The following is a 25,394-nucleotide window of genomic DNA, read 5'->3' on the forward strand; positions in this document are numbered from 1 at the left end:
TTTACCAGGAACACTTTCTAAGACATTTTTATGAAGTTTTTGCCCAATTCTTTTTGTATTTTTCTTGTTTTTGAGGTTTTTGTGAACCTTCTTGTAAAGAGCACTTGTTTTCTTCTTCTCAAGAACAACACCCAAGGTTGTGATCCAAAAACCCTCAACTAGTGAGCCGAAGCTCTGATACCAATTGTAGGTCCCTATTCGGGTGGATCTAACAACGTCTTTTGATCAACCTAACTTAGTGCTAGCGGAAATCACACTAAGCAACCAAGAGGTCTCGGATCTAGAGATTATTTTCGGATGAAGAAATATTAGTGAGAGAGAAAAGGCCAAGAGATGAGAATTGTTAGAGAGAGAGAATTTTTTTTTTTTTTTGCAAAAAGGTTGTTTTTCTCATGGCATGCTCCCTATTTATTGGGTGGCATGCATGAGAAGCATGAGTTATATTCATTAAGGCCCAATGGTCATCTTTACAATGGACCGTGGCCCAATACATACAAAATGACCAATCGGCCTCAAATACATAACCGAACCAATACAAAAGACTAAAACATACAAAAGTGACCTAACATATTTCGTGTATGTTAACATAACTGTATAACCATCAATCTTTTTAGGTTAATTTAGAGTTTGTAGATTGAATCAATTTAGGGTTTTTAAGTTTTGAGTTTTTTTTTCTTCAGAAAAATAGGTTTTTTACTTATTAACTCATTTGGCACTAAGGTTTTTAGAGGAATCACCATACAATTGCTGTTTAAGATTATAACAAATAAATCCATCGCTTTGTTTATCATAATTTAGAGATTGTATATTCAATGGATTTTGTTTTCCTTTTTTTTCCTAGTTAAAACAGAGGCCATTTTTGTGCTTTAAGTTAAACTTTATTTTGTTATTATATTTGTATATTTTATGTTTATAACTTGGGGATGGTGAATATGGGGCTGTTATATACCCAAGTTAGATGCAAAACTATCAAAACTATGTAGTTTTGATTAAATCTAATTAAATCCCTTATTTCCCATTTTTCCTTTTATCATTCCAACCCTAATTTTCCCCATCGATGATGTTTCTTCTATACGGTGGCCATCTTCTTCTTCTCTGATCCTCCTCTGCGTTTATGATTAAGGTTAGTGAAAAACAAATTCTAAATTAATTATGTATGTGTAAACAGAACTACAAAACAGTTTTGTTGATTTGCATTTGAATAGAGTTTTTTTCGTCATTACTAGAATATCAATTTTATGCATGTTGGATTGTGAAGAATATGGTTCACTTTCTTCTGAATAGTTTTGTCATCATTATTATCATTTTTAAATAATATTCACTTTCTTGTTTCTAGTTGGATGTGAAGAATATGGTTCTTCAATTATAGATATCAATTTTCTTTGCTTATTTTTTCATACTATTAATTCGTTTCACACCAACTAAATATCAGTTTTATCTTTTGTTAATGTATGATAGATACAAATCAATGGATTTAGAAGTCCATGAGGAAGCTTTTGAAACAAATCTAATTGATTGTATTGATTCAGAAGGGCTTTTGGTCATTAATAGCGATTCAAATGTTGAAAGAGACATTGATTCTAGGCATGAGGAAGAGGCTAATGATGCAAAGGAAATGGTTTTCGATACTCCTGATGATGCTTATGATTTTTACAATCGCTATGCGTTTTCACATGGATTTGGAATACGTATTCATACGGTTTATAAAAATAAGACAACAAATGAGCATTACCGAAAATACTATGTATGCAACAAAGAAGGTTTTAAAGATTTGAAGTGTAAAAGTTCCATGGAAAATGCTAAAAAACGTCGTAGGGATTTAAGGACCGGATGCAAAGCATGCATTCAGATTTCAAAAGGTAAATATGGGAAATGGTTCGTGGATATTTTTAACGATTCACACAATCATGAACTGACTATTACTCCAACTAAAGTAATGAAACACCGGTCTCAGGGGAAATTTCACCGCTCATTGGTTTGCAAATCTCTAATGGCGGAACTAAGTCAATTCGGGTTGAAACCTTGTCAAATCAAGAAAGTCATAAATACCATGAAAAATCCAGATGAAAATGATGTTACATCAAAGCAATGTTCCGACGTCTTAGCCGATCAACGAAAACAATACAAAGGTAAGGAGTTTTACGGGCTTATTAAACATTTTCAAGATAAATTACTAGAAGATCCTAACCTTTATTTTGTAGTGGATTTATTTGATGATGGGTCTCCACGAAATATTTTCTGCGCTGACGGGAGATCAAGAGACTCGTATATAAAATTTAGAGACGTTGTGGTTTTTGATGTCACATACATGACTAACAAATTTAAGATGCCATTTGCACCATTTGTCAGGGTTAATCATCATGGCTAGTCTATACTTTTTGGTGGTGCACTATTGGAAAACGAAAAACAAGATACTTTTGAATGGTTATTTCAAACTTTCATAAAGTGCATGTTTGATAAGCATCCATTAGCGATAATTACAGATTAAGATAAAGCTATTTGCAATGCAATCAAAACAGTTTTTCCAAACACTCGGCATCGTTATTGTTCATGGCATATTAAGAAACATGAGACCGAACATCTTTGAGGTCTTGAAGTTCATTATAGTGACTTTGAGGAAGATCACAAACAATGGAAAAAAAAAGTGATACAATTGAAGAATTTGAAACTCGTTGAGAATCTTTATGTGCTAAATATAATTTTGAAAGTGGAAGTTGGTTAACAGAGATGTATAAGCAACGCAAATTATGGGCTAAAGCCTTCTTGAAAGATTGTTTTTTTGCTGGCATGACATCAAGTGGAAGAAGCGAGAGCATTCATTCTTTCTTTGATGGTTATGTGAATTCAAATACCATGTTGAATGAGTTTGTAGTACAATATGATAAAGTTGTTGAGGCTCGAAGGGCTACCGAAGAAGATGAAGACTTTAGGTGCATGAATTCTAAGCCGAATTTTTCATCTGTGAATCCGATAGAGGCAAAAGCAGGTTCACGTTACACTAAACAGCGCTTTAAAGTATTCATGAATGAATGGACCCAAGCTACCTTCAATTTAACTCATGAGACAATAAGCAAGAGTTTAGAAGAAATCAACTATAAGGTTGGACAACTGAATATTGATAAAATATATTGGAGGAATGTTAAGTTCCGTCTCTCAGATAAGTTAGATGTTACTTGTTCATGTTCAAAGTTTGAAACATATGGGATGTTATGCAAACATATCTTATATGTATTGAAGAAAAAAAAAATGTCCAAACCCTTCCTGATTATTATATTTTACCTAGGTGGACACTTGATACTAGATATAAGTTGACTGATTGCACTATTGGGATCGAAGACAGACATAGTGGGAATGAGGTCAGTGCATTAACTTTATGGCGTGGTCAATCAAATTTAGAAAAGCGACCGAACAAGCAAAAGACTCTCTGTCTGAGATACGAAAACTAAATACCATGTTGTTGAAGTTTTTAGAAGAACAAAGCATTCGAGCAAATTCAATACAGTCTGAGATTGCTTCACTGGATTCTAATGTGGAAAGTTCACAAGTAAACATGATGCCTCAAATTTCTATTCGTGATCCACTAGTTAATACTAAAACTAAAGGTCGTCCTAAAAGTACAACTAGAATCAAATCATCCCTAGAAGATTCCAATGTGGGAAGTTCGCAAGTGAATTCGATGCCTCAAATTTCTGTTCGTGATCCACCATTTAATACTAAAACTAAAGGCCGTCTCAAAAATGCAACTAGAATCAAATCATCCCTAGAAGCACCAAAAAAGAGAAAATGTTCTTACTGCAAGGAACTGGGCAATTACATTAGCGGATGCTCGAAAAGGAAGGTAAGATCCGCGTTTGTTAATAATTAGTGACCAATTTTTTAGTTAATATAATTCACGTAATTTATTTTTTCTTTTAGGAGAAGGAATCTTTACTAGAAAGAGAAGGATGATTTATGAATAGGCTTGAAGATGCATCTAACGTTTATGGTTATTTGAGTACTCTACTGTTTAATTATAAGTTGAGTAGTACTAAGATTTTGGTTTTTTTTCAGTATGGTGGATCTATTTTTATTTCAGTAAAAATGCAGCACTTTGAATTTAAACTGGTCAATACGAAGCAACTTTAAATTTAAGCAGGTCGATATGCAGCAACTTCTAATTTAAATAGGTCAGAAGGGAGCAAAAATTACAGGTGAAAATGACCAATTTAATTTGAAAAAGGTCAAAATATAGGAATTAGTGAAACAGGTCAAAGTATAGAGGTTAAATATTAAACGGGCCAAAATATAGTAATTTAGATAAAACGGATCTGTGATATAGAAATTTAGAAGAAAACGGGCCTGTAATATACAGAATAAGTATGAAACGGGCCATAAACGATAACCTGCTTGAATGGCCAAAACTGCATTTTCAAGCTTAATATGCCACGATAATGAAGTTAATCAGAATATTATGGATCATGATGTGATATCAATGATGTTTATATATGCTTATACACTATATTTTGACAAGTTATGGGCCAATTATACACAGTGGAATGTTGTTGTTATGCCCTACAAAAATGAGAAGGAATATATATAACAGACTTGAATATGTATTCAAGTAGCTGTTAACAAGGCATATAATGAAAATGGTGTTATATTAGACAAGCGTCTCAAGACTCAAAAACAACTACAAGTAAATTTCATATAATTCAGATTTAGGATGAACAACAAGATATTCAGATTCATCCCTTTTTTGGCCGTGTTGGTTTTAATCTCATCAATTTATCCCTTTTTTGTGTGACTAAACAGTAATGCTAAAGAACATGTAATTGGGATGAACAAATTCGGTATCTGTACCGGTACCGATTGGTGCCGTTGGTACCGAATCGGTACCAAAGTTTTGAATTTTGGGATCGGTACGGTACCGTACGGTATCGATACCGAAGCGAATATTTCGGTGCTGGTACCAAGAATTTGTGATTTTCGGGATCGGTATATTCGTTATCGGTACCGGTCGGTACCAAGCTCATCCCTACATGTAAGTGCTTTCTTTAAACTGTACATGGTAATGGGCTATTGTTGGAGGTATTAAATTTATGGTGTTTGTGTAAACAAATGTTACCAGAATCAATGTACACCAGTTGAACATTGCCTGCTCTCGTCATGTTTTGAGTCGAGCTTGTTTGTTTAGCCTCGCTCGTTAAGATAATTGGTAATGTTTTGCATGGTTGTATTCATTGTTGCAGCTGTCATGTCCTTAAGCATTGAGGTGTAAAAGAAGTTATTTTTCCATACCAGTTCGTTATAACAATATAAAAACAGAAACAAAACATAACACAAAGTATACTGTTGGTGCATTAAAAGTTAAAATCATAAGTATGCAAATGTAAGAAAAACAAAGAAGTTATGACATTTCTTATCAAATTCTAGACTCCCGTTAGGTCTGTATGTGGTCAACTTTGACACAAGAAAAAAAAGGTCAGTTTGGACTCTTTTTTATCCAAATTCCACTTTAGCTATCACCGAACTCAACTCATTAGACCCAACCCAAGCAACGTTACTGCAAACAGGTGGTAGGTTTTCTTCTAATATCCATAGCTTTATGATTTAATCTCTGAAATTAAGTAACTTCAATTTTGGCATAATTTGTCTTACATAACTGCTGCAACAACAATTTGAAGAAACAAAAGAATAAGTATGGACTCGAATTTCAATATAAACAAGTAGCAAATACACAATTAAAAAACAAAAGTTTAAATAAAAAAATTTTGAACTAAATAATAAAATAAAAAAGAGTGTTCTAACCTAATATAAAGCCGACCCTGATTGAATCAATTTGGGAAACAGAACGAACTTGGATGTAGGAGATAGATTGTTAGCTAATCGACGGATTGAATAACATTGATCTAATTAGGTTGTTAGCAAACCATCGCGTTCCTTAGAGGATCGATTTTGATGGGGAGGAATAAGGGAAATAAGGGTTTAGTCATATATTTAGAATTCGTTATTCACTAACCTTAATCATAAACGCAGAGGAGGATCAGAGAAGAAGAAGATGGCCACCGTGTAGAAGAAACATCATCGATGGGGAAAATTAGGGTTGGAATGATAAAAGGAAAAATGGGAAATAAGGAATTTAATTAGATTTAATCAAAACTACGTAGTTTTGATAGTTTTGCATCTAACTTGGGTATATAACGGCCCCATATTCACTATCCCCTTATAACTTATTTCTGTAATTAATTATCTCATATTAGGACATCCCAAAAATTAAGTTATAAAAATAATGTTGATCAATATATCCGAATTCATTAAAGATCTTATTATAGTATGTTAAAGGTTATCTTTATACTATTTAAATATATGAAAATTTATTTAAAATAACAAGCTTTGGATATATTTAATTTTAATGATTTGAAATTTGAAAATACTATTTCTCCTAAAAATAACAGGCGCTGACTTTTAAATTTCCTTAAGTTTTGCGTATAATTATTCTTCAAATTATTATGACATTTAAACTCTTTCTATTTTTACAAAGTTTACTATTTAATATATAAGATACATGCAAAGATAGATTTTTTGCATTGTTTTCAGTATCTGCATCTTAAGTTACTCTCTTCAAAGCAATGTAAGTTCTTCATTCAAAATTTCTTTACCTAACATATAATTACATCTCATTGTTATGTATATTTATGGTCCAAACACTATGTTTTCACCTTTCAATTAATATATGTGTTTTCTTTAGACTCATGATATGATTTAGGTGGTTCTTTTTATGCTTCAGATAACTGAGTATGAAGCTATTAGTGTTTTTTTTAATTTTAATTTTATCATTATTATTATTATTATTATTATTACATCTGTATATATGGTGTTACCATATTTAGCATGTAGAATTTGTGAAAAGTGAAATTTCTTTTTGTTGTTCAGATAAAGTTGACTAAAACCTATTTGCGTGAGCATTAAGATTGTTATAATGATGTTTTAAAATTTTATTTCAATTTTTATTAATATTCAGTGTTAATTTTGCCTCCTTTTACATTTTAATTAATAATTAACATGTAATTTTGGATGAAAGTATCAATTTTGTGCAGGGGCAAAACATTAATTTAAGTGTTGATTAAATTAGTAGTTTATGTTAAGGTCAAAATGCTAATTTATGAAAATGCATTGTATATATGTGCAGATCAAAATCTGTATGTATGTGTAGTATATGTATGTTGCAGGTGAGTGTATTCATATGTGTAGGTGTGTGAAAGGATAATTTTTTTATGTCCATACGTGTTGCTTGACACGGTTTTTTTTTTAAACAAATGCTTATGTAATGATGATAAGTTTTGGTTTATAGGTTGGATCAACAATTAAAGAAGGGTTGGTGTGCATCATATTTGACGAACGACAAAGTAAAACATTCACATTTAAGTACCACTAAGAAGAAATACGATCTATGCAGTCAAATCTCTTTTTGTCCTGTAAGATGTCTTTTTTTTAATCCTACTTATTGTTATGAATAACAGTATACAATAAATCTAGGGAGGACAAAAATATCATGTGTAATCTTATTGTATATTATATTATCAGTTTATCACATAATTTTATCACTTTTTTTTTCGTAGCACTAAATCATAAAACATATTTTGAACTAAAATGCGTAATGTATATTTAGGTGTCATCTCATGTATTAATGGGTATCCCGAAAGATGGGTCCGCCATGCCTTTAACCACACTCATAGAAGCATGTTTAAGAACCGATTTAACATCTATTCATGGAGTTTTGGTGAAAGTACTATACAGATGATGAAGATGCTGCAATTGCAGTCTGATTCATTGACTTTTTTTGGTATTTTGACTTACTGGTATGCTTTACTTTCACTTTTAAAATCAAACTTTTAATGAGTATATGATTCATCGGTTTGGATTTGGGGTGTGGTTTGGCTCCCTCAGTTTTGTAATGCATTAAATGTTTAATGCATTTTATATTATCAGTTGAATGTGCTCTTTATAAAGTAAATGGCATCTCTGCATTCATGAAATGCAGAGGATTTCAAATGGATACATGTTAGCTTCAATAAGTGGGATCTGGTGAGCCAACACTTAACAATAAGGAAGTTAATTCAACCACAATATTTGGAAACAAATACTACATTCAATGGTAAATCCGATATATACTTTTTTCAATATGATTGTTGGTCGATCGATAGTATTATCTTTTGCTAATTATGTCTTGCATTACCATGAGAGAATTTAGAATTGATTTAAATTTATTTTATTTTAACCTAGAGTTTGAGGAAAGAATGCATGATGTATAAACGAAGCCCGAGTCATTTGATAAATGGCGATTTTCTTGAAAGCCATAAACAAAAGGTGGTTCTTGTGTTAAAATGAATGGAGAACTGGAATTTGTGTGTTAATTCTTACGATGTATATAATATTATTTGAACATTTATAGTGGTTTTCTCTTACTGTGATTATTTGTCAAATTTAATCTCACTACATGAGCTTCAAATATTGTCCGAACATCTGAATCGAAACAACACTAAATCATATTTCCCATAATACCTCCTGTAGCAAACAAACTCAGCGTTGACTGTAAGAAGTCAAACCGTATCTACCATCTTGCAAATATTGATTAAAAACCCAAACACATTATGTGACCCGCAAGACTTGTAACTTTTCTTTGACCCGGGATATTTTCTGTGAATAAAAATTGTCTGTCAACTATAACCAATAAAACCAGTTATTTGGTTTTTGGCAATGCACTGGATATCTTACTTTTTTGCATAATTCTACTTTATGACTATAAACTAAAAAACTAAATGCCGTACTATATAGATTTTGAAGAATTTCAATCTGGAAGTGCACTTTACTTTTAGCTGGTCGCATTAATTTGACCGTCTGGTTATGTGATGTATTATATTAATAGGTAAAATTTTGAAACATATATAAATTGTTCAAATTGTATTTTGGTATTGGAAAAATGACACACTAATCACTCAAATAAACATTAGTTATTTTGGACCATAACTGTTTTAAACTGACTTGGTCTATTTTGTACAAACGTAACTCTTTTGATAAATTTGTATATGTTTTGTTGGATGCAGGCATGAGGAATAATAAATTTTTTATGATTCTTAGTTTTATAAAACATAAACTCTGGTGCCTAGATAATATATTCACTAATTATTTTTCTTCTTAATACGTTGACAATTGATAAATAACAAATAGCTATTATTAACAATATTGTTCTGCTGATACCTGGTTAAAAATCAAAGATCATTCAATTTTTAAACATCTTTTTTATTCACGTTTAAATATTTTCCACCCATGCAGCGCACGGGTCTATATCCTAGTAATAATAATAATTTTAAATGTACACCGATGGCACTACACTTTATTGTATTCATATATTACCTATTACCAAATTATTATTTCAATCATTAAATTATTATTTGGATGATAAAGAAAGGAGATAAGACACCTGTGATTAACTATTAAGCTTATCAACATTCACGATGGTTTCTCGATATTATGTGAGCAGGGGTGTAAACGAGCCGAGCTGAGCCCGAGCTTAACTAGGCTCGAGCTCGGCTCGTTTAAATTACACAGAGCTCGAGCTCGGCTCGTTTCGAGCTCTAATTTCAAAGCTCGAGCTCAGCTCGTTAGTAGATTTTCAAGCTCGAGCTCAGCTCGGGCTCGACTCGTTTACTATTTATTAATTATTTTTTATATAATTATAATTATTTTTATATATATTTTTCCATTATAAGTTTATGTATAAAATAATATATATATTATTTAGTTATTTTTATTTATTTTTTCATAACATTATATATATATATATATATATTAATAGTTATTAAAAACATATTCTAAAAGATCATATAAATGACGGGATCGTTTATGCTAGCGACCCGGCTCTAGCTCGGTAAGTGAAGCTCGGGCTCGTTTATTAAACGAGCTTAATTTTGGGCTCGAACTCGGGCTCGGGCTTGACTAAGCTCGGCTCGATCGAGCTTGTTAACGAGCCGATCTCAAGTAGCTCGCGAGCAGCTCAGCTCGTTTGCACCCCTATATGTGAGTGTATTCTTCATTTTTTTAGGGTGTGATTAACGTGGTTGTGAGTAAAGGAAAGAAAAAATATGTTATGGTTCATAGTTAAATTCGGAGACCACTGTTCATCCTCAATAACTTTTTAATATTTTTTTAAAGTGATTGTGAATAAAAGAGAGAGAAAAGTAATAATAAATGCATAAAAAACATTATTTAATTGAACATGAGAGAAAAATAGTGATTTTTAATGTAATTTTAGATTTGAACATGGAGAACCCATTGAGAATGCTCTAGCATATAGTGGTAAAGTGGAATAACAGAAAGGTTATTAAGAAATTTCACTTGAGTTGAGAAAATTCTTGAAAACTCAGTGTAATAATAAATTTTTTAACACAATGTAATATATGTTATTATCATCATGTACGTAAAACAAAAAGAAAACACATCTAGATCCACGGGTTGGTCCAGATCCGAACCAAACCGAAACCCATATGGTATACTTTTGATGTAAAGGGCAAGTTTTAGACCTCGGTCTTAAGATTTGATATGAAGGCAAATCGAACCTTGCAGTGGTAGAAAAACATAAACTCGATGAAAAACGAGTTCACGGTCGTGATTCGAGTAACAATTGGGTCATGTAAAAGCAAGTGGACAAAGTTTCTACGACCCAGAACTCATTAGGATAGTAAAATGGGTCATAAAGGTTGGTTAAAGGGCAAAATAGCTTAAAGAATGGTAACATGAAGACAACAACAAAATCCGGAATGCAAAGAACAGAATCGCATCGCATAGAAATGCGATGCGATTCATTAAAGAATGCGATGCGATTGGATTATAAACCGTGCGAGACGATTTGATTGCATTCGTGCGATGTGATTGGATTGCTCCATGCGATGCGATTGGATTGCATCCATGCAATTAGTTTCATATGCGATCAGACTGGTTGTACAACTTAACTTAACTCGACCCCAGCCAGGGGCTCTGCTCCTTGGACCCTGCTAGGAGCTGCCGCCCCTAGAACCCCGCTGCTAGGGGCGCTGCCCCCAGACCCTCGTTTGTTAGGGGCTTCCCTACCCTAGAATTATGATATAGTTAGAGTAATTAAGTGATGCTTGTAATTTGTACACAGTTAGCCGTGCCCAGCTGAAGAGAGACATCACAATCAATTCCAAAAGAGGATTTAGGTGACTTTCTAGCCCCTTTCCTCTGTTATGTTTTTCGGGTTGTGTATATACTCATATGTGTTTAAGTTAATACACTTATCCCTAAGTGGTAAGTGTATGCTATATGAATGTCTGTGATATATTAATGATGTTGAAGTGATGAATGAATGTAATAAGGATTAGTAGTACACTAGTAAACGTATATGAATATATGTGTATCTAATGTATGGTCGTATGGTTATTCGATGCAAAAAAGGGAACCGGACTCTAATGATATCCGAGGTAGACGTATAGTTGTATGGTTATTCGATGAAAAAGGGAACCGGAGTCTAATAATATCCGAGGCAGAAAGAAACTGGACCCTAACAATATCCGAGGCAGAAGGGAAACAGACCCTAAAATTTTCCAAGGTAGAAGGGAACCGGGCCTTAATAATACTCGAGGAAATAGGGCGAAATGCTCTTTATAACGTAGAGATAGTTATGTATGAGTTAGTAAGTATTAGAACAAGAAAGTATGAAAGTATAAACATGAATTATGAAAATATGAAAGAATATAAATGTGAAAGGTATATCTCCGGATACGTATATGCAAGTGTGGAAATGTAATGTATGTTGCCTGATTAACTAAAACTCACTCAATGTAGCTAACTTTTAGTATGCACAAGGAGTTGGCTGAGGATGGCACATGGTATGGACTAAGTGGCTGGCATCTAGAAAAAGAAGACCCGATGCTCTATTTAATGTTTTAAGTTAAGACAATTGGATGTTTTAAACACAAATGTTTAGTTATGTAATGAATGATTGACTTTTTATTATTCCGCGAAAAAATTTTAATTAACTCTGACATTTATAACTGTGTTTATGAGTAAATCCAACGCCAAAGTAGGGCACCTGGGACCGGGGCTTTACATTCATTTAGAGCTTAACATCCATTAATTCAAAAGACTTGATGGTAGAAGTCAATTCTGAGAGTGTTATGGTATTCAGGTTTGTGGTTCTCTTGACGGTGTCCACACTACTGTTCCATGCGTAAGGCATGAATCCAACAGCTTCTTGTTAATCTCAGACAAGCCATTTATGATATAAACACTTCTCATTTTAGTGATTAGTGACTTAAATCTGTTGATGAAAGAGGCAACCAATTCTCCTTAAATATGTTTAAACATGTCAAATTCTCCTTTTAACATTTCTTTGCGGCTTTCTCCCATATCCAGATTTCCTTCAAGCTCAAGATCGTAAGATTTTTTTTTTAACTCGATTTAAAAAAATTGAGTCGGCCTTTTTTTTCGACTTAAAATATTTTCGACTAAAAAAAATTTGAGTCAATTTTTTTCTTTTAATTTAAAAAAATTGATTAGAAAAAATTTGAGTTGATTTTTTTTTAATTCGAGTCAAACTTCGTTTTCTCTTTTTTTCTTTTTTTTTTTGTTTTTTGCTACAATAACGCTATAGTAATTTGCTATAGTAACGCTACATTATTGCTATAGTAATTTGACTCGGGTTGCTACAGTAGCTCGACTCGACTCGATTGCTACGGTACTCGACTCGACTACTACAATACTCGACTCGACTGCTACATTACTCGACTCGACTCGATTTGCTGCAGTATTTTTTTTTCTTTTTTTTTTAAGATAACACCTAAACTACCAATAAAGTCAAAAAGATCGACTTTAGTCTAAAAACCACCAAATCGGCTTATATCTGAGTTTTTCAACCAAATTTGATGATTTTCGTGTATTTCTGAGGTGTAAAGTACCCCAAAGAAGTTGATAACACGAGAAACAACCTCAAATCCAACAAAAACAAAGATCAAAATCCGAAAAATTTGATCCGAAAACCACAAAAAATCGAGCCGAAAGCTCAGATACCACTTATAGGTCCTCTAGATGAATCCAGTGGCGTAGCCACATTACTCCCACCGGGTTCGGCCGAACCCGATATTTTTTCGGTTTTATATATAACATATAGTGCCGAATTAACGAGCAAACCCATTCGTTTTCGATGAGCGAACCCAAAATCATTCTAAAAAGATATATTCGAACTCATTGTTTGTGAAAAATGTAGTTATATTCTTTTAGTAATGAATATTCTTTTTGTAAATGACAAAGCTTTTAAAGAAACTATAAATTTTGTTAACAAACATCATATATGGGCCAATAATAATCCATATATAGATTATTAAAAAGCCCAAAATTACGCATATAATGGGTCAATAAACCCAACCCAATTAACATTTTTAGACATAATACATAAATAATAAATAAATAAATACACAAACAAAAACAGTGGCCATCATCTCAGCAACCAATCAACTTCTTTTTGTCGACCAAACGACCATTGCCTCATCGTCTTTGCCGGTTCACCTCAAGGTTTCAACAATCGCCAACAACCAATATCCGTTGGTCTATCATTTGTGATATATTTTTTTTCAATGAAGCACGTGAAGACGGATTTACGTAATTATTTGGGTGACAATTATATGAATAATACTTATATTTGTTATATTAAAAATGAGTTCTTTTCTAAAGTCAAGATTAAAGATATCGTTTTCAAAACATAAAACACATAGAGAATTATGATATGTAATATCTTTTTATTTAATATGACTTTTTAATTTATTGATTGTTAACGATGTATTTTTGTTATGATAGTGATATTATATTTTATTTATCGGACCCAATGATCGACCCAACCCGACCGAACCATTTGGGCCCGAAACTTTGACACTGGAAAAAAAATCAAACACTAAAAAATTCCCAAACCCATAAGAAAAAATTCCTGGCTCTGCCACTAGATGAATCTCACAACTTAACTCGGATCCATTCGTGTTGTTAGTTAGCGAAAATCACCAACAACACTCAGATCTTGAATCTTAGTTTGTAAATATAAAAGAGAGAAAAAGATGAAGTGAGGAAAGAAACTTTATTTTCAATTAGAGAGTTGTGTCTTTTAGTGTTATATGAAGAAATGGGTAAAATGTCTCTTTTATAAGGTCTTAATTTTTCTAAGACTTACAAAATAAACATACTGAGAATGTAATACACCAACTAAAAACATACGTTATCCTATTAATAATATATAATATTAGCCCTACAAATCGAACCTAATACAATCATGGAATTTGAATAGTAGAAGAAGGCACAATATTTTGTTGTTTAATTTATTTTTCTTTTTACCTTTATTAATTCGATCAATAATAATAATAAAATGTTAAAACCAAAGTGACAAAAGAGAAAAGTAAGCTTTTTCACCTTTGTCTGACTCTTTCACGTTTCCAGTAATACTTCCCATTTCTGGAAACGCTTCCTCTTCACTTTCTTTCTTATGTCCTTTCCCTTCTCTCTCTTATCTTCCATATCTCTTCAATCTTTTGCTTCTTCATATCACAGCTACACAAACAACCACTATAGCAAACATGGCTAGAGGCAAGATCCAGATCAAGAAGATTGAGAACTCAACCAACAGGCAGGTAACATACTCCAAGAGAAGAAATGGATTGTTCAAGAAGGCTAATGAACTCACGTGTTGTGTGATGCTAAAGTCTCCATTATTATGGTGTCTTGCACTGAGAAGCTTCATGAGTACATAAGCCCTTCGGTTACGTACGTTATAATTCTCTCTCTAGAAACCCTAGTTTGCTTCTTAATTAATCTAGGTTTATGTTTGGTAATTAGTTATTTGATTTTGTTATGTTTTGTTTTTTTATTAGGACGAAGCAGTTCTTTGATCAGTATCAGAAAGCGTCTGGAATAGATCTTTGGAGCTCACATTATGAGGTTGTTTATTTTATTGTTACACGTATCTTTAATTTAGGGTTTCTGGTTGTTCCTTATGGACAAAACACATTGCTTCATGTTAAAGCTTTGCTCATAAAAATCATGAATATATATACTTTGATTTAAGAGCTTTTTTACATAAATTAAGTTATAGTGAAAGAATGAATTAATTCATTTGTCTTAATTTTTACCTCTATTTCTATGTGTCTTGAATCTCAATATAGATAGTAGTTCACTAGAAAAAAAAAAGTTCTAGAATAAAGAACCCTAAAGTAGATAATCTATAACTGGAAGAGTGTAAGATATAGGTACCATTTCTTAGTTAAGTCTGAAAATATAGATTATAACTTGTAAGACTATTAGAGGATTTGGATCTTTTACGGATGGAGCTCATAAGTAGTGGACGGAAAGGTCTCGATAACTAGGATAATATGGAATGCCTAATTGGCGAACCCAAAATTCCATCATTTAAGGCTCGAATTTCAGCACTTAAATTTTTTACCAAATTTTAGCAATTTCTAAATTATTCCCCTTTAGTGTAAGCCAACCAGCTAGTGGTGGAATGGTAATGGTAAGGAAGAGACTTAGTATTCCTTGTTACCCCGGTTCGATTCCTGCCCCATCATTTAGTTTTGGTGGCACCGGATGGTGGTGGGAAACTCGGCGAATATGCGGCGTTCACTAATTGGATCCTTGAACGGATTTTACCTCAACACACTGTCGTGCCTTCACAGGCATTGGCCTTATGTGAGGGTTTTCTCCTAATCGAAAGTCGAGTGTATCCCGATGTAAATAATTTAGCCAGTATCCCATTTAAAATATTCGTGGGCGTTCCACAAAAAATCTCCTTCAGAGTAAAACGCGCAAATTACTGATTACCTTAACTTGCGTGTTTATTTATGTCTTTAGTTTAAGTATTTAATGATCTGCTTTTAATTTCAAAGTGTCTCATTTAAGTTTTCTTCGGGCCTGTTCGTTTCACGGACTTTTTTTAAAGGATTTGGAATTGGAATGGAATGGATTGTTTGAGAATCACAATCATGTGTTTGGTTGGTTAATATGTATTGGAATTGGAATCTTCTTCATTCTATTCATTTCCCTTCAAACTACTAACATATAAATAATAAAATAACAAAAAGAAAGTAATAATTTAAAAAAATCTAAAAAATAAATATAAAAATTTTGATTAAAAAACAAAAATTTATTTAAAAATAAAAAAAAATATATATATAAAAATCAAAAAGATAATAATAATAAACATAAAAATATATATAAAAAATCCAAAAATAATTTTAAAAAAAAATAAAACTAATATAAAAATATAGAACTATTAAAAAAATTTAACAAAATAATAAAAAAAAAGAATATATATGTTTTTATGCTTATCACACAATAAAACATCATAACAACACCATAAATAAACATTTGATTCGATTAAGTCCAAAAACCCTTATCACCCATCTTCATCATACATGTCTAGACCAATAATAATTTTGCATATTGTTGCATCTACTAATTAAAACATATCATACTAAAACCAATATTCAAACATACGATTAGAAAGTTTTTAAAATGCGGATAAAAGTCGTTCTAACATATGATGACAAGTTGTAAACGCCACTAATAAAAGTACCAAAATACGAACATATGACATCACCAAACTTTCACTTAGACAACAAAAACCTTACCCAATCCTCTCTTTCTTCTTCACCCAAATCCCAAAAGGTCGACACCCTATTATAGTCACTTTTGATTTCTTCAATAGCTTTAAACTTTTCCAATTGAGACAAAGATGTCATTTTTTTAATCTCGGAAGTGATCATTGTTGTTTTCTTTTCTTTCTCAAGTTCATACTTTATCCCTTCACTCAATTCGGTCGACGTTTCCTTAAGACGATCACCAAATAAAACAACCGCATCATTGAAATTTTGAAACAAAGAATTAGCTTGGCTTGCACGTTTCCTCTTCTTACCTCGACCACTTGAAATTTCTTCAACTTGAACACTTGCATTAGTGCCTTCATTATGACTAAACTCATCAAATTCATCATCCCTTTGGTCCTCTAGTTCTTCCCTATTCGCCTCTTCTTCCATCTCGGCCACACTTTTGGCTCTATTACCTTGAGCTCGATCATTTCCAAAAATAACACACATTTCTTCATAATGAGGAAGAATTTTACGTTTCCATTTATCTGCCGTTGGATGTTTCTATTGACAAGATAATATTATAATAACAAAACATCAATACATTTTATGATTAACCAAATAAAAAATGTTAATAACATTAAAATGTAACATATACCTCAACATAAGCTTCCCACATAGGAGCTTCAGCGGTTACACAATTATGTTCTTTATCATAACCAAATCCACTAGTGTTTAGCATCTCATGAACGACTGCCCAATCTCTTTCCATTGTTTTGACTCTTGATTCGATGTGCGGTCTAGCCAAAAGGTCCGTTCTGGGAAGTGATTCTTTCAATGATGATTCAAGATGTTGCAAGTACCCGGTTCTAAAGCCATTGTCGGATTTAAATCCCTTCGTGTTAATCATGTCTACAAAGGCCTCAATAAATTTTGCATCTTCTTCAACACTCCACCCTCGATATTTTCGACCACTGCTCTTCATTTCTATAGAAAAACATTAACTAAAACATATATATATATATAGTATTTAAAATTAGCACAAACAATACAATAACACAATAATATAAGCATCACATAAATATCATAAAAAGCTAAACAAAAAAAAACATTACAAAAAAGTATTTAATCATCCAATACCACCAAAATAGCATAATCAACACAAAATATCATAAGCAAGTGTTTAATAATTCAACATCACCAAATAACATAATCAACACAAAAATAGCATAAGCAATTGATTTCTAAGACATTCTTAATCAATTGGTAGCACTCCAAGAGTCAAACATGCTTTGGGCAAGATTGTTTCTAAATGTTGTCCACTCATTTGAAGTTCTAATATAAGTTATATTATCTTCGTCTTCCCCACCATCTTCTTCCGCAATTACGTTCGACCTCGGTCTCTTCCTCGTCATCGTTATCGTCCTCATTACCAAATGGATCTATTGGCATTTCTCTCCTTATAAAGTTATGAAGCAAACAACATGCCATTATGATCCTATTCTTTTGGTAATGGGATAGTACGAGTGATCTCTCAAAATTGCCCACCTTGCCTTTAAAATACCAAAACATCTTTCTATAACATTTTTTGCTGACGAATGTTTCATGTTAAACAATTCTTTTGGATTAGTGGGTTGGTGTCCATCACGCCAATCATTTAAATGATATCTTTGGCATCTATAAGGGGCAAGGAAACCTTCTCCATTTGTGTATCCCTCATCCACCAAATAATAACCTAAAATACATTATAGTTAATAAACACCAAAGCTACCTCAATTTACTATATATATTCTATACACCTAAATAATATCTATATTGTTACATACCCGGCCTTGAAACTTTCAATCCATGTGGCCTGTCAAGAGCATCTCGAAGAACTCTACCATCAGCCGTCGACCCTTCCCAGCCGGGTAACACAAATATAAATTGCATATCTTGTGAACACACGCCTAACACATTCATAGCAATCTCTCCTTTTCTTGTTCTATATTTAGGTTTTTCTTCACTAGGCACTAAACATTTTATGTATGTTCCATCCAAAGCCCCTAAACAATTCTAAAATCAAAACGTACAAAAAAGGTGTTACTATACATATCTAATCCCTAATGCAAGTTATCAAAAAAAAAAGTATAATGATTGCATAATACCTTGAACCATTTCCACTTATGATCAGTAGAATTCTCAGGAACAGGTTCGGGCTTCTTCAGCAAACGTGAATGCAATCTAATCATTGCATTACAAACTCTAGAAACACATCTACTAATTGTGTCTCCCGACCGATGAAAACGACATATCATGACCCGATTCTTAACATTATGAGCTATGGTGTGAAGAAAGATGGCTACTTGTTCATCAATGTCTATATTCCTATTTGCTTTTAATCCTCCAAATGTTTTAAGCATGTCGCACAATTTACTAAAACAAGCTCGATTCATCCTAATTTGAGATATAGACATAATGTCACTCTCATAAACATACCTATACAATATGGAATATCGATCTGTTTTTGTTGTAAAGTGTCGAATGCGTGGTTTATCCATTTTGTATTTGACTATCAACATGTAAAGTGAAAGTACAAGCAAAGAAACTGTTGTAATAAGTTGGTTCCACCATGCCATAGTCAGTGTCATATTCCTTTGGATACGTTTGCGAGTTTGTAAACTAAGTCGAGCCATTTCCTATTTACACATTACAAACAAAAATGTAGTGTAAATAGAAGTACAAATTGAAGTGCATTTCAAACCTTTTTAAGCTATTCATTAAACCGTGAAACCGAACCGGACCAAACCGTTAGTAACGGTTCGGTTTTGATTGTTATGGTTTGGTTTCGATTTTCAATTACCAAAAACCGGTACTAACAGTTTGGTCACGGTTTAACCCAAAAACCGTTCAAACCGGACCGTGAACACCCCTACAAAATACTATTTTCTACCAAAGGTTAATCAAAGCATTATAACAAACAGTGTATCTACCAAATTTTTTTACATCAAACCACAAGATACTACAAAAATCAATGAATCAGAAATTATACTGTAGCTCATCACCTCTTCACATAAAATCCATATAATTTTAGTGACATGAATGCACTGATTGATAAAAGAAATTAAAAAAATAAATAGATAATAATAATAATTACCAGAATCAAAGAATCAAAGAACCCATATCAGATTTGGTATTTTAGAAATAAAAGAAAGGAAAAACCTGTGGAAGAAGTTGATTGTGGATGAGAACGGCAGCGGTGCATCACGGAGGCGGAGCACGGCGGTGGAGAACGGCGCGGAGCACCGCATGACGGCGGAGCACGGCGGCCGGGAGTAGACGGTGGTGGAGGCTGAGATGTGAAGAAGCTGTATGCATTGTCCGCGAACGCAAGGTCACTTTCTTTTAATTTCTTTATAATCTTCTAACCATTGTCTTTTGTTGCAAAATTCGCAATAGAATTTGCAACATTGCTAGCCGATGTTATCTGTTATATTTATTTTCTCTTCTTTAAGAATTAGGATATTTAGTGACGTTTTAATATTATTATTAGTAGTTGGTTAGCTTTATCATTATTCTTTTATTAATTGTAACTTGCGACCTAACGTCTCAAATAAAATTTTCACGATTCCGTCATGTAAGCGTTGATATTAATATTAGCATTTGATATTTTCATCGAAAGGGAAATTCTGTAATAGTTAAAGCTGATAGCGAACTTTTATTGGAACAAAAAAATGCAGCTCAAAGTGATTGGTAATAAGTTGGAGACTTGCAAGAAGAAGGTAACTTTGTACACCATATCAAAAATACTTGGATTAAGTTTCTATTATAAAACTCTTTCCAAATCATGCATTTTTCTTTCTTTGTTTCTTTCTTTCTTTCAGGTGAGAAGTGCTCAAGATGTATACAAAAAGCTAATGCATGAATTTGTAAGCTCTCAAAACTTCAACTCTTTCAAATGTTGAACATTAAATGAATTGCTTAAGCCTGTTACTTTACTAGTTTACAAGCATGACTCGATAAATATAGGTTCCTTAGGGTTATATAATCAGTTTATTGAAATGAATGTTAATTAGGATATAAGAGGAGAGGATCCGCAATACGGGATGATAGAAGATGCAGGAGAGTATGAAGCCTTGTATGGATACCCGCCACATATGGCTGTTGCATCACGCATCCTCACTCTGCGACTGCAGCCTAATCATCCTAATGATCTTCATGCTGCTGCATCGGATCTGACCACCTATTCCTTGCATGGCTAGCATGTACCAAATCTATCCTTCTATAAGCTTTTAAAGACATTAATTAGTTGTATCCAAGCACCCCTCCACTTTTTTTGTGTTGTGATTGATGATGTGTGTGGTTAATTAATACTTAACTAGTTGGTGGTTTTCTATTATAATTTTGGGTGAAGCCTAAACAAGTGAAGAAACTAGATTTGAGTACTTGACTTAATAGGGTTAAGAGACTGCTCTCAACAACTGGACTAGCCAAAGAATTTTAACTCAAAACAGACTATGAACTCTAACGGACATTGATTATTAACTATGGTATATAATAGGGGCGACACGAGTGCAGAAGAAAATAAGTTGAAACTCAAGGTCCCCAGTTTTTTGGGTTTTGATTATGTCTTGCATTTGATTCTTCATGTTCATATACAACTCACACATACATTCTCTCAATCTCTCCAATTTTAAGTTGGAATTATGTAATTTTGTGTCTTTTAAAATTTGTAAAAAAATTTACTATGATCATATTCCCACGTGTTATGTTTCTAAGTAAAAAAAAATCTTTTTTACAAAAAAATCTCTCATTTTACTATTTGCTTTAGGCCCCTAAATTAAGCCGGTGATAGTATTTAATTGAACTGAATACATGTATAGCTAAGCAAGTGTAAGCAATTAAAAGAAATAAACACAACGATTAATTTGCTTCAACAAGTGAACAAACTCGATCAACAAATAATTTGTTGGAATTTACATGGCGGATGTATATTATTGCTCAAATGCAACCGAGCATATCAAGATAGCTCTATATGAATCAAGAATGGATCTAAAGGCCGGTGGTTCGTGATACTGGTAACGTTTTGATATGAGATATATGTATCAAGTAGCTAGCATCCTATATATTTGGATGATGGCGTCAGCATAAGGAGAAATATGTGTTTATGTTTAAATTAACCACTTGTGATTTATCATAAAAGTTGGATAATCACAAAAGTTGGAACTACATCATCGAGTATGACTCATATGAGAATGCCTTTTGAGTTTTGTTGAATTTTTATGTGCTTCTGTAAGAAAGTTTCAAACTATGTAATATATCTTTGGGTGGGGGATTTGAAGTTGAAGGTTTCTAGCATGAAATGAATCAAAATATCATTATATAACTATCATATGTACTTGTTAATAAAAAATTTGAAAATTCCCAAAATAAGTATTTATGACAAAAATTTCTAGTTTCAGGTAACATTTGCAAAATATTCTAGAAATATGTATTATAAACTAGTCGTGACGAGAAGTTTGTTGAAACCAATTAGAATTTGCCACGTTCCTTTAAACTAACCGTAACGAACACGTTCACTAATCATTTACTCGTCACGACTAAATAAGTTGCATGCCTCGTAATCAACGCCCATGAATAATTCATAAGTCCTTTAGTCGCGACGACTAGTTTACCTGGTTTATATTCCCTACACGAGTAGTTCATTAGTAGTTAACTCGTCGCGACTAGTTTAACTTTATAATCTACTCGTCAAGACTAAAGGACTTATGAATTGCTCGTGGGCGTTGATTACGATGCATTAAACTTATTTAGTCGTGACGAGTAAATGATTGGTGAATGTGCTCGTTACGGTTAGTTTAAGGACACGCGACAAGTTTTAATTGGTTCTACAAACTACTCGTCACGACTAGTTTATAGTATCTATTTCTGAAATTTTTTGCAAATGATACCTAAAATTAGAAATTTGTTTTCATAAATGTTTATTTTGGGAATTTTCCCATAAAAAATTATGCATTATTATTGAATCTTTAGTCAATTTGTGTGAGTCACTGCCTATGATCCAAGTCCAAGTGGTTAAGATTAAACGCTCAAAAACTTCAATTTAAAAAGAGGGATGTACTGGGTTCACTCTCACACATGACTAAAAAAAACAAGAAAAAAAAAACAAAGAGTTGAGTCAAAGATTTTTTCACCTATGAGAGGTTTCTGTCTACGAGTGAAACCGAGATAATCGGATAAGTCAGTAGCCCGTCGGTGTTTCAAATCACATTAAAAAAATATACTTAGAAAACCCACTCCACCCCTAGAACCAGAACATGGTAATGACGAAAAAATAATTCCACAATTCAGCACGGAAACTTTGCCACTAACGGCAAACTGAAGCTAAATAAAATAGCATAACCACCATGAAAAGCTCAAAATGGTTCAACAATAAAACGAGAAATACATTTGGTTGTGTTTAATTGGAAGCTTCAATGAGCACAATTTCCAAGCTTAATGTAATGATCTCTCTCACTTTCCTTCAAATCCCAGCAAATTATGTTTGACCACCACCAAAAAGTGAAAGCCCAAGTTGACTTAAATCGGGTATTTTCAGTCCAAAGGCTATAGAAACTTTCAGTTCTTCGACTTTGGCCACATAACCTTTACATATTAAATTGTTACGCTCTTTCACTCCATAATCAGCAAAACTATATTACTCTTAACATGAGTATTGTATCAAAGAATATGGGTGGCACGTAAACAACATTCTATAAAGTTATAAAAAAAATAACAAACATATTTTCATTTCATCAACCATACTAAGGAATCATGAATTTTATCCCAACATGAACAACAAAAAGAACCATGAATTTCATCTCAGTATAAAAATCATGGGCGGAATTATAAAGGGGCGAGGACTCGAGGAGGGGTCCGGCCTCTCCTGTTTTTGAGCTCAGAATATCTAAATTCAGCTCATATATATTTGATAAATATAGCCCATATATTTTCACTAATATTTTTGGGCTCGGAATGGTAATATATGATTTTTGATAGCCCAAACCAAACCAACTAAAAAAATTGGTTATTATTATTATTATTTGATAGCCCAGACCGGAATAATAATAATATTATTATTATTATTTATTGAGGATTTATGATATTATTTGGTGAAAAATTTTGGTTTTTATGTGTACAAACTTAATATCTAGTTCTAATATTTTCGTCCTTTTTAATATGGTGTAGTGCTAAAAAGCTTGAGTTTCACAATAGAGACTCATGGTTAATCCCCACCGGCAACACTTTGAGGAGGACATGGGTGGCTCAATGAAGAAAGACCGGGATCTTTGTGATCTCCAGTTCGATCCTAAGGGCGTCTGGGTTTTATAACCAGTGGGTCTTCATTCGGGTGGGTTTTCCTCGGAACTGGAGATAACTTGGAGGCGGTTAAGGGCTCCGTATGGCGGGGTTGGGCCAGCTGGCAGTAAAAGAAGATAGTACAATGTAAATATTGTAAGTTAGTTTGTAATGTTTCTTTATAAACAATGTGTTTGATACCAGAGGTGTCTGTTACATTCTCGTTTTACGCTTCCACATTTGTTAGTCGTGGTGTGACAGATACCAACTTCTGTCGCACCCCGACTAGAAAATACGGAAGCATAAAACGGGAATATAACAGACACCTCTGGTATCAATCACATTGTTTTATAGAGAAACATTACAAACTAATTTACATTATGTTATATTGTTCTATCTTCGTTTACAAGCTAGGTGATACAAAACAAAAACAGTCTACTAAATTGTTCCACTCCTTACTAATACACTTGTATCTATTCACACAGCATTGATCATAATCCGTAACACGTAGCACATCATCAATTTATTCCAATTTCGGTACACCTTAAAAGCATGTTAAAACAGGTCAACTACAAATAGTTGGTGAGTTTCATGAGTTTTAATAAATCACTTACGCGTAACCATAAAATCATAGTTTGTATGTACGTACGTATGTATGTATATTTGTATGCATGTGATAAATTTACGGCAAGTTACGGGTGAAACCTCGACTGTTCGTTCGTACCACGTGGCCTCCACTGCCCACGTTAATCTCGTGGCCTCCACTGCCTACGTTATTCCCATGGCCATCACAAACCACGTTATTCCCATGGCCATCACAGGCCACGTTATTCTCATGGCCATCATAGACCACGTTATTCCCTAATTTGCTATGCCTAACACTACATAGCGTGTTTATATAAACATGTAGGCATGTATAGTTTCATAGTTTCGGCATTCGTGCCATCTCAATCTAACTTATCAATCAGGGGACTTCTCATGTATTAGCACTTACATAATTCACATTATAACATGTTTTCAGATAGATAGGTGTACATAAACATGCTTTTCACCCAAAAGTTCGTAAACAGTTTAAAAGATGGGTCATGAAACTCACGGTTTAGTAGGTACTCAGTACGATATCAACTAGTGGTTCGTTTCACTTGCTATCACTTAGTCCCTATAATCAATATTATATAATTTTAATATTTTATTATTATTATAGTCTACAAACTAAACCGGGCTGTATATCTAGTCTGGGTATAGCTGTCATGCCCAAAACATGTCAATAGTCTTAGTTTGTGACGTTGTTCAATGTCTAATGTTGAAAATCAAACTTGGCTTTGTTTCACCTACTGAGCCAAGTTGATCGTTTCACTCGGTTTTATTTAATTAACCCAAAAATATGATATTTGATCACGGTTGATGTTCTGACATTCCAACAAGTTTGTTATTCACAAACCTGTCGGTTTTTATCAGAAT

The 25,394-nt window shown here is 33.0% G+C and overlaps 2 protein-coding genes and 1 pseudogene across 2 annotated transcripts; 2 read left to right on the top strand and 1 right to left on the bottom strand.

Annotated features, from left to right (window-relative positions):
• The first annotated feature begins 1,468 nt into the window (after positions 1-1,468).
• LOC143634072 (protein FAR1-RELATED SEQUENCE 8-like) lies at positions 1,469-2,368 on the top strand. The gene has a single exon (XM_077102250.1). It carries the CDS (start codon positions 1,469-1,471, stop codon positions 2,366-2,368), a length of 900 nt encoding a protein of 299 aa, XP_076958365.1.
• A 12,244-nt stretch (positions 2,369-14,612) lies between these two features.
• On the top strand, positions 14,613-20,908 carry LOC143634073 (floral homeotic protein DEFICIENS-like; annotated as a pseudogene).
• Positions 16,636-17,526, bottom strand: LOC143634097 (uncharacterized). The gene is made up of 2 exons (XM_077102266.1): positions 17,275-17,526; positions 16,636-17,180 (listed from the first exon to the last, which is right to left on the bottom strand). Exons 1-2 carry the CDS (start codon positions 17,524-17,526, stop codon positions 16,638-16,640), a joined length of 795 nt encoding a protein of 264 aa, XP_076958381.1. The 3' UTR covers positions 16,636-16,637.
• Positions 20,909-25,394: the final 4,486 nt, after the last annotated feature.

Source organism: Bidens hawaiensis, unplaced genomic scaffold (genome assembly GCF_021521415.1).
Source record: "Bidens hawaiensis isolate Kalapana, Puna unplaced genomic scaffold, B.hawaiensis_p1.1 tig00006990_1, whole genome shotgun sequence".
Lineage (NCBI taxonomy): Eukaryota > Viridiplantae > Streptophyta > Magnoliopsida > Asterales > Asteraceae > Bidens > Bidens hawaiensis.